Below are 11,432 nucleotides of genomic sequence, written 5' to 3'. Positions count from 1 at the left end.
TATATAATAATGAAAGAGACACTTTCAGTTTCAAATATTAAGTAACTTTAGAGGCGTTTAGTTCATGCGATTTTATATACTTAGCAATAAGATTTAAAGCTTTCAGAAGTTTGGAAGACTTGCAATAAATTACGTAATAAACAAGTATTTTTGAACACTCCATGCAAGAAAATCAAGCAAAACTTATATCGATTACTTCAGTTGTTATTTTTAATACCTGCATAGAGTTTCGTAAACTTAGAGTAAATATTTATAGAAATATGGATATTTCTATAAAAAATTTAATTTTTCGCCTGACGTTTTTTAATTAATAGTTCATGAATATTCAATGGAATATAACAAAATTTTTGGAGAAAGTTAAAATAAATAACAAAATTGATGATATAAACTTATAAGAAGATTGTTAAAATTGCTCAAGATATGAGTATTTACGCTAGTTCTTACATATTGCGCATGCGCAGAAAATATTTTAAAAATTCTGTTTTCATCATTTTCCAGGAAATCGCATTTATACAATTGATAGAAGCTTTGTTTGAATATCTTAAAAATTTAAAAAGTTTCAAGCAAAAAAGTTTTAAGTAGTTTTTGTACTTTTTAAAAGAAATCTCTCAAAATAATGGGTTAAGTATACATTTTATCTTGTACTGTTAAACAAGATTAATTAAAAATGAGACCAGCAATGGGGGGATCACCCTCCATAAAAGTATGCTTTCTTCTCTATGCCATCAAAGTTTAGTTTCTGAACAATTGTCGTTAGGTATTATCATTTGTTATTTAATTTTGTCCTATGATTCAAAGAGAAATTTGTGAAAAAACCATGATCATTTGAAATTTTCTTTTGTAAAATACAAAAACTACTTAGTTGCTTGGAACTTTTTAAATTTGTAAGATATTTAAATCAATTTATTTTATAGTTTCTAAATGCGATTCACTACAAAATTACGAATTTTTTTTTATATAATTAATTTTAAATTGCTCCAAAACTCTTGTTTAATGCCATGGAATATCAGAAAAGTTGTAACGAAAAACCGTAAGGCTAAAAAATTTATTTCTTATAAAAATGTTCATATCGAGCGAAACTTTATACAGTTATTTCAATTAACAATTAAAGTAATCAATATAAGTTAAAAGCTTATTGCTTGATTTTCCGGCATTGGATGCTCAAAAATACTTGTTTTATTGTGTAATTTATTGTAGGTCTCTCAAACCTCTGAAAGTTTTTTTTTTATTGTTAAGTAAGAAAAATCGCATAAACTAAGCATTTCATGAAAATTTTCGTTTAAAACTGAAAGTGCCTCTTCCGTAGGGTAGTGTATATGTATGTTATTTGACGATGCTCGTTTTTTTTTCTTTTTTTAAATAAATAAGAAAAAGGGTTGCATCTCCCTGTCAATAAGATTCGCGTGTTCGTGCGATAAAAAAATAAAGAAGATTGAAACGAAAAGCATTAAAAAGCGTGTGATTGATTTCTATATTTTCCTACATTCTGTGATCCTAGCATCTTGTATCCTTTTAAGGAGATAAACCATTCTTTCCCAGTGGTCTTCATATGAATCGAACCTTTCTGATTCTAGCGAGTGAACGAAGATCACACGGATTTGATCTCAATACGATACTCTTGTATTACATTTCATGTTAGTACGCATACGTATTCTTCAATACGTATTAACTCGGAAGAAATAGGTTTGAGGAAGCGCTTCTTCCTCCTTCCGGTGGTTTTGGAGGTAGTAAATGAGTGAATGGCGTAACACTACATTGTCTAATATTTTACTTTATTTCCCTTGCTGGGGTAAGAAAGCACTATCCTTTCTCGAAGACTTCCCCAATGGCCTTTCTTTATTTCTTATACAGTATGATATAGCTAATATATATTGAAGTATTTTTGTTCCTGACATATTTTATGCCAATAGTACTTATATAAAAGCACGTTGACCATTTTTGCCAAAACCAAGCAAAGGTGCCAACAAGGCAATTTTTCGATAACAATAAAAAAAAAGTATTACCAATTACATGGTTATTACTTTTCCATTGCTCGCAAAAATTCGGGTTGTTTGCAGACATTTTCTTTTTTTATCGAGAATAGTTGACGGGTTTTTAAGCAAGTACCGTGTTAACAAATCAGATGTTTTTAAAAGGACTGCAGATGATATATTTTAAATAATTTATATACTTATTAATTTAGGAATTAAACGTTTTTAAACAAAAAGAGATATTTTTCGATTAGTAATCTATTTTCCAGCAGCTGACATAACCTTTTTACATATAATGCTATCTTTTGAGCACTGTTGTAGAAATAACAAACGGGTAAGCAGATTTATTAAGAAAAGACGGGTGCGTAATTTGAAGAAAAAAAAAAGCTAACATCAATTCATAGATATGTTTCGGCTCCTGTTTTTTGGGGAAATAGAGGAATGCCTGCTAATAATTTTCTGAATCTGAAACTTTTATGGAAACACGTTTTAATTTTGCCGAAGTCTTGTTTCTGTGAATGTTTTGAAATAGGATATTATTTTTGTTCAAAAAAGAGCAGCTTGAAAACTATATTTTTTAAGGAAATGTAGTTTTAAGATCATGATTGATGATTTCATTTTCATCGTTTTCCGAATGAGGAGTTTTGTGAAGTGTCGGTTTTTAATACAAAAAATGCTTTGGAAAGCACATTTTTAATTTAAATTAGGAGAAAATATAGTAAAATTTAGGAATAGGTCCATTTTTACGATAAAATAATTTGTGAAAGTCCTATACGAACCCAAAATTCTCCTAAACAGAGTTCTAAATAGCCATTAGGAAAAAGGAAATATTTATTTTTTTATCATTTTTGTATCCCGTCAAATATAAGAAAATGGTAAAGATTCAATATTGCTTTTTTTTATTTATCACCCACTCACAAAAGTCAAAATTCAGAATTCTTTCATTTAATACTAATTCAGGTTCTATCTGCAAATACAGTGGACATTTAACTCATAAACAAAACAAAAAAAAAAAAAAACGACTGAAAATTATAACAGAAATTTTAATCACGAGTTTAAAAGATGTTTTTGAAATAAATACAGATAATTGATGCGGCATGTTAGAGTATAAAATTTATTAGGCTAGGAAAAAATGCAGGAAATAATTAAATACCCATCAACAATAATGCTACCAGGCAATAGAAAAAATAGCGTAAGTACTTCATGATCGATTTAAAAAAGAGTGACTTGAAAACTATTCTCTTTCTATTGCTGATGCTATCAACTTCAAAATAGAATTTCTGAAAACTCATAAAACAAATTTAAAAAAAAATTTTTTTTCTTCGGAATAACTAGCTTGTTATACACTGAAGAGAAAAAAAAACTGGTACAGGTATGAGTATGCGAAATAAAGGGGTATGGAGCCAATCAAAGTACAGCGCTGCGATCAGCAACGCGTATTTAAGATAGCGAGTGTCTGGCACAGTTCTTAGATCGGTTACTGCTGCTAGAATGCCAGGTTATACAGATTTAAGTGTGTTTGAACGTGGTGTTATAGTCGGCGCACGGGAGATGGGACATAGCATCTCCGAGATAGAAATGAAATTTGGCTTTTCACGTACAACCTTTTAACGAGTATACCCTGAGTATCGGAAATCCGGTAAAACATCAAATCTGCGACATCGCATACATATTTGGGATGCCTTGCAACGTGATGCTCAGAAGATATCCCCACTCCCTCTTACACTCACTGGTTTATGGACAGCCCTGCAGGATTCATGGTGTCAATTATCTCCAGCACTACTTCACACATTGATCGAATCCATGCCACGTCGTGTTGCGGCACTTCTGCGTGCTCGCTGGGGCCCTACACGATATTAGGCAGGTATACCAGCTTTTTTGGCTCTTCAGTGTACAAAGACACTAAATGTATATAGATCACAATTTAGAATTTTTCGTCGCGAACGTTGATTTTTCTAATCTGCAGCAGACTAAAGACTACGTTTAATGGTTAAATACTATTCTATTTCTTTTAAACTGAACGGAATAAAACTTAAACTTGTTCCTAAAATGCATTTCAGTGCATATCTCCGAACCATCGACTACCTTTCTTTAAACATATTAGGCAATTTAATTTTTTTTCTTTTGAAATGTCTAAGGTTTGCTTTCTAATTTAGGTACTAAATAGGGCAACATAAAGGAGGTTTGAGAAAAAAGAGAAAAAACAGCCTTTACTACGTGAGAGATTTTTCAACTGCTGCTTTGATTGCTTTTTTAATTGCTTTTGCTCAACTTCCTTTATTGCTTTGCTATTATGTCTGCTGATATTTTTACATATAAGCCTGGACAAAATAAATAAAAGATATTATCTCGTCATTAGCGCCCACGATTATTTCCAAAAAAGTGCTTTCGAATATTGTATTAATAAAGCCAAAGCTAAATATAATAATACAATAGTGTTAGGAGTACCAAAAAAAAAATGTAAACGATAATAGAATTTACTAAGCAAAGAATGCAAAATAAAACAATCAAGCAAAAATAGAAAACGAAAATTCTAGAAATGCAGAATACAACTCATAATGTAATATGTAAAGCAAGTAGCGAATTATAATGCACTTACACTTACCGTTATTTTTCAAAAAATATTTAAAGCGTTTTCGTAGCAAGTTTGCCAGTTTACAAATATGAAAATAGAAGGGTAAATCGAGGATGAACTTAGGGCGCGTTTTTACTGAAGTACTGAAATGTTATAATTTTTCTTATTTATCTTTGTCAACTTTTTTTTTCTTTTATCCTCTTTTGTGTTATACATAGAGTTAAAACGGAATACGGGAGGTACCGGCGGATCCCAGATTGATGGGGTTTTTTTTAAATTTTTTTGAAGATTAAATCCTCTTTTTTTCCAATATAAAGATTTTGGTGACAAAATCTATTTAGATACCTATTCAAAAAGGTTCTTTTATTAATTAAATACTAAAAATTCCTTCCCTATTTCTTGTTCGTACATTATTGTTATCTTTTTTTTATTCATATGGAAAAATTAAAAAATTAGTATAATTTTTTTTTCTTCAAATAATGCAGAAATGATATCCTAATTGCCATTACGTAATGATAGATGAAGAAATAGACTAGAAATTTTAAATGCAATTTTCTAACAATGCGCGTGTGCAAAACATGGTATTTAAGTTAAAATGCAGCCCCTAGAAATTTTTTTATGATATAAGCGTTTTCTTACGTATGATATCATGGTCATGTTCCAAGCAGCTGCTAACAGTGCTTCGTGTTCACAACTTCCATCCAATCCTATGAATCCTACAACTCCTTCCTCTTTTAGTTGAGTCATTTTTTGTAGGGGTGTAGCAGTCTCAGATTTACCGGAATCTAACGCTATATACTTGAGATTGTAATCTGGCAACAGTTCTTCATCTGCATTTACCATGTCAACAGCTAATGGAACAGCGCCAGCTATAAGTTTTCCTATGTACTGATAAGAAAAAATATAAATTAACAATAGATTAAAAAGAAACAGTTAACATGTAATAGTTTAAAGATTTATGATAGTGAAAAAGAGCTAACTTTATAGATATTTTTAAATTTTACTCTAAAATAAGCATTTTTGTTCATGACCAGACTACAATTTATACGCAGGCTTACAAAATATATGGACCAAGGTGCAGCTGAATTACTGCTCATGATGTATACGGATTACAGTTTCTAAAATCATGCCAAACAGTAGGTCATAAATTTAGCTAACTTTTATTGATAGTTAAAATAATTTATTATTAATAGTTTTAAAAAGATCGAACTTGTTAATAATTAAAAAAACGTATGATTGATTTTTATTGTTAATTTATTTTATACCTTAAATTTTGCTCCAAATATTTCTTATTTCCTTATTACTGGAATCTAACTTATTACTAATCTCTTAAAGCATATGAACTTACTCTCCATTTTTTACAGCTTACTTTTTGCAAGATTTTGGATGGATATTTTTGAATTTCATTCAAAATCGCAAACATTTTTCTTCATTACCAGTACTAATTTCTCCTCAGCTTTCTAAGTATTTCTACTAGATTACTGCTGTCCTGCATAGGACAGGGTTTCTGTTTCAAAAATTAAGGAAATCCCATGAGATACAGTGAGTTTCAGCAAATGCTTGAGAAAAATAATAAAAATAACCTTTTTATTCAAATTCTTAGACTATTAACATTGTGTTCCTAATAAAATATTTGAAAACAAAATATTTACCTAATGAAGGAACACTTTTTATAATAAATTTGAAAACCAAAGAGGATTCACTGTTTTAGATTCATAATTAAATGTCAGGCTTTGCTCATCATTTTGAAAAACCATCACAATTTCAAGTAATATGAATTGATTTAATTTAAGCTGAATTAAACACTAGCCTATATGAATTAAACCCTTTTACTAAACAAACGAAAATAAGTTATTACCAGTGCTGTTTCCACCAAGCGTTTCTGACTATTTATATTAGATTATTGCTGTCTAATAAAAGAGGAGACTTCTGTTTCTATGATCACAGTAACCCCATGAGATACTGTAAATTTCAATCAATATTCAGTTGAAAAAAGAAAAAAATATTTGAAAACAAAATAGCTATCAAATGAAAGAACATTTATATTTAATAAATTTTAAAACCAAAGAAGCGCCATTTTCTCAGATTTAAAATTAAATATAAGGATCCACTCAATATTTATAAAAAACTATCAGACTTCAAAACTTATCAAAACTTTGACTATCAAAACTTGTCGAGTAAAATGAATTTATCAAATTTTCTAGGTTTAATTAAGCATTAGCTTATATTAATTAAACTCCCTTTATTGAACAAACAAAAATGCTAGTTATATAACATTTATATTTTAATGAATTTTGAAACTAAAGAAGCGTCACTGTCTCCGATTTAAAATTAAATATTATGTTCCGCTCACTATTTATAAAAAAAACTATCTGACTTCAAAACTTCGACTATCAAAATTTCTCGAGTAAAATGAATTTATTGAATTTTCTAAGTTCAATTAAACATTAGCTCATATTAATTAAACCCCTTTTATTGAACTAACGATAATGCTAGATATATAACATTTATATTTTAATAAATTTCAAAACAAAAGAAGCATCACTGTCTTAGATATAAAATTAAATATCAGATTCCGCTCACTATTTAAAAAATAAACTGTCTGACTTTAAAACTTATCAGAACTTCAAAACATAGACTACCAAAATTTATCGAGTAAAAAGAACTGATTTAATTTTCTAAGTTGAATTAAACATTAGCATATATTAATTAAATCCCCTTTATTTAACAAACAGAAATGCTAATGATAAATGAAAGTTTAAAATTCAGCGATTTCAAACACATATATTATAATCTATATATACAATCCATTTATTATTTTCTGGCTTGTTTGAAATAAACGAAAAAAGAATAACGATAAAACTCGGTGTATTTTATGCAAGAAAAAATGGAGATAGGAACAATAAAGTGCACTTAGTAAGACACAGAGAAAAGTTTTTGTTTGGAGAACTGAAACTATAGTATGTCCATTTTGTGCNAAATATCAGGTTCCACTCGCTATATATAAAAAAAAAACTATCCGACTTCAAAGCTTATCAAAACTTCGACTATCAAAATTTCTCGAGTAAAATGAATTGATTGAATTTTCTAAGTGTAATTAAACATTAGCTTATATTAATTAAACCCCTTTTATGGAACTAACGATAATGCTAGATATATAACATTTATATTTTAATAAATTTCAAAACCAAAGAAGCATCACTGTCTCAGATTTAAAATTAAATATCAGGTTCCCCTCACTATTTACAAAAAAAAAACTATCCGATGTCAAAACTTATCAAAACTTTAAAACATCATCTATCAAAATTTATCGAGTGAAATAAATTGATTTAATTTTCTAAGAATTTGAATCAAACATTAGCATACATAATTATTAAATCTCCTTTATTGAGCAAACAGAAATGCTAGCGATAAATGAAAGTTTGAAATTTATACCATTTCAAATATCTCAAATACTCTATTTCAATATCTCAAATACAATCCATATACTACTTTCTGGCTAGTTTGAAATGGACGGAAAAAATAACTATAAAACTCATTGTATTTTAAATAAGAAAAATTGGAGATAGGAACTATAAAGTGCACTTAGTAAGACACTGAGAAAAGTTCTTGTTTGGAGAACTGAAACTATAGTATGTCCATTTCTGCGCTTTATTTTTGCTTAATACACATTGTTTCTTACTTTAGCCTAGGTAGCACTATTATCCTTTTGGTTATTAAGTATTTTAAGACAAAACAAAAGCAAAAAAATGTTTGAATATTCATTGAGTTCTAATACGTACCTCAAATGATGTGAGAAATCCAATTGTAATATTGGGCTTGCTGGGATCTAAAATTGGCCTCTCTGCAGAGGCGTTGAACCGAGAAAGATCTACCAGAGTTCTGTGAGGTTCCAGGTCTGCCTCTGTTAAAATTAGAAGCAAACTGGTCATGAATACCGAAGTAGTCATCGAAGGCATAGGTTTCGGTTTCTATGAAGCTCATAATACGTAATCTTTAAAATGGACATTGGATGATTTCGAAAAGTGTAGATCTATGGCAGTAGTTGCTTGAAAGATTTCTTGGTAGATGTTTTCCGAAAAGATCTCGGGTCGAGAAGGAGTTAACCTCTCATTCTTCTGATGAGCAAAATAGAATATCACAAAAGAACCTGGAATGAAATATATAAGAATAATAAATATAGGACATAGGTAAAATATCTACTCTAAGGTATGGTGAAATTTTATGGTAATTTTTTAATAAATACTAGGACGTTTCACCCCCTATCGTTCCGCTCTCCAACCTGATTAATTAATTCTCATTGCTTATTTCTTCTTAAGCGTCAATATTTCCCACTAAGACATTTTAATTTCAAAATAAACAGTTATTGTAGTTGTATGTAAAGACATTTTGTTAATGTATTAATCGTAATAGAATCTATTATTACCTAAACTTAAAAAATAATCCTCTATGCTAGAAAAAAAATGGCCCAAAGAATAAAGATTATGAGATTCAATAAAAAGAAAAAAATGAGAAGTAATTATACATGTTGAACTTATTATTCATAAAGAGATGTATAACAATTCTATAAGGAAATAATTTTTATCGCAATTCATCAAGTATTTTTTGTTTCAAAAACTTTATTATGAATGTTAAGAATTATTTCTGGCAAAATGTAATCTCTCTCTCTCTCTCTCTCTCTTGCTACTTTTCTTTGTTTGACATCTTCTCAAATTTTTAAAATGAGGAAGTGAAGATCACGTGTGGGAAAAATAAAAATTCCACAGCGATGGAAAAATATTCAATATCTAAAGCAAAAAAGCTGAAAAAATCACGAAAAACTAGTTAAGTTTTTTATAACTTTCGAACAAATAGGTTTTTCGAAAAAAAACTTTCATTAAAAATAATGTTCTAATAACAAAATTTTCTTTGAACACCAAATTTCAACTCTGTAGTTGCATTTTAGTGGATAGTAAATCAACCAATATGTTTTATTCCAAGTTTTTCAGTGAATAATTCTCAGGATGATCCGAATGAGGATGATCCGAAGACATTCCATCGTAATTTTGATCCTCTGCATAGGATATGACTCCCCTGATTTTGTAGCCCGACGACTGATACCACACACCCTCGGTACCTACGCAGGCTTATGTAACAATACATTTTAATTGCGCTAGTCAACTAAGAGTAACATGTAACTAAACAAATTAGTTAGACTAAATATATGATTTTTTGCAATAAGATAACAAGTTGAAGCGGAGCATAAAAAGAGAAAGCTTAAAGGTTTAAAAATAATAAAGTGAAAAATGAATTTTTTTGGACACAGTGTGTCGAAGAATAACTAAACCTAAGGACTAAAACTTTTACTCTTAATCATATCTTTCTTTCTCCGTTATCAGTGTTCATTTCAATTATCAAATCTAACATTTAATGTTAGTAATTCACGTTTTATAGTTTAATGGCTGTACAGAAAACTCAATAACATATAACTAAACGAAAACTTTCGAAGTATTTACATGAAGGCAAAAAACTGTCTGTAATATAAATTGTTGTTGCAACCTTTCAAAAAAGCTGCATAGATTTCTGCTGTCAGCTTAAAATGTTATCTTTACTAATTAAATCTTCAGCATTTCCAACGTTTAAGACATTAATCCTTTAAAATGAAAGAATATTGGTGTCAGCCGATCAAGCTTTTAAGCTAACGCGAATTAAAACTAGAGGCTCAGCTAAAGTTTTATTTCTTCTTATGAAATGAGATTTCATAAATTTTCTAATTTTTAAAGTTTTATCGGAGGATAATGCTACTAGTTTTTATAAAAATAGGACATTCTTGTCAGTGGAGAAATGTTTCTATAGAAATAAAGTATTTTTCTTACAATTATAATATATTTTAAATCTGTTTGAGATTGTTAAATTGCTAAGGATTTCAAGAAGTTACATATTCAATATAATTTTCGTATGTTTTTAGAAAAACAAACTGGTTCTTCCTTCAGTAAAAGTTTCACAAAAATTATAAGTAGTCATGAAAATGATTTATCCTCAGTTAAACTTAAAATTTATTTCCAGATGCTGTTGCATTACAGTTGCGATTGCGGAGATTTAAGAATTAAATAAGGAAGAGTCAAATATAATAACTTGTATTAAGAGAAAGCGAATTGTTAACTATTAAAATTATGACAGAACTATGGTAAGTAAGGTCAAAACNTTTTTTCTGTATTTAAATAATCTTAAATTTTGCTATTGCTATTTCCAAAAATAACTAACTACTGTAACAAGCTAGTTGAAATGTAAAGTTTTCATAAATTTTCAAAATAAAGTTTTCATGAGTTTTCATTAAGTGGCTTAATGAAAGGAATGATGTTGGTAATAATTATGAAAACAATAACAATAATGTTTATAATGATCTTATTTTTAATAATTGCAGATTTTCATGCATAATAGTAACCTGAACAAGTACAGTTTTAGTTATGATGCATATCCCGCTCTATTATTTGAAATTATAAACTATAATTATGGTATAACCTTCAACTGGGAAGAATTAATAACAATACTAAAATGCAGTTTTTTTTTAAAAATACATAATATTTTTTTTAAAAAATATATTATTTTTTTTAAAAAAAATAACTGTATTTTATGCTATTGACTAGTTTAACACTTTTAAAAATCCTCTAATATTTACAATTTTAACAATTTCTTATTATGCAATTGGAGATGGGACATTTTTGATTTTTGGGGATTAAATTTCGCACTCAAAATAAATTAGTTTTCAAAATAACATTCTGATTCAACTTCATAAAAAAAAATTTCGAATTCGAAAAGTTTATTTTTTAAATCTATTTTAAAGCACAATTCATATTGGAACTTAAGCAGCGAATTTTTTTCATGTTTTAATGATTTTCAAATATTAA

At 28.6% G+C, this 11,432-nt stretch overlaps 1 protein-coding gene across 1 annotated transcript in view; it reads right to left on the bottom strand.

The window, feature by feature from the left end:
• Nucleotides 1-11,432, bottom strand: part of LOC107446643 (guanylate cyclase 32E-like) — a 109,516-nt gene that overhangs the window by 56,975 nt on the left and 41,109 nt on the right. Inside the window, exons 2-3 of the mRNA XM_071182488.1 lie at nt 8,328-8,695; nt 5,185-5,433 (exon numbers count right to left, since the gene is read on the bottom strand). Coding sequence (XP_071038589.1) covers nt 5,185-5,433; nt 8,328-8,504 — 426 coding nt within the window. The 5' untranslated portion in view covers nt 8,505-8,695. The remainder of the gene's footprint in view (nt 1-5,184; nt 5,434-8,327; nt 8,696-11,432) is intronic.

This window comes from Parasteatoda tepidariorum, chromosome 6 (assembly GCF_043381705.1).
Source record: "Parasteatoda tepidariorum isolate YZ-2023 chromosome 6, CAS_Ptep_4.0, whole genome shotgun sequence".
NCBI classification, from domain to species: domain Eukaryota; kingdom Metazoa; phylum Arthropoda; class Arachnida; order Araneae; family Theridiidae; genus Parasteatoda; species Parasteatoda tepidariorum.
The sequence above is the reverse complement of the archived record's forward strand: the minus strand, read 5'-3'. Positions and strand labels throughout refer to the sequence as shown.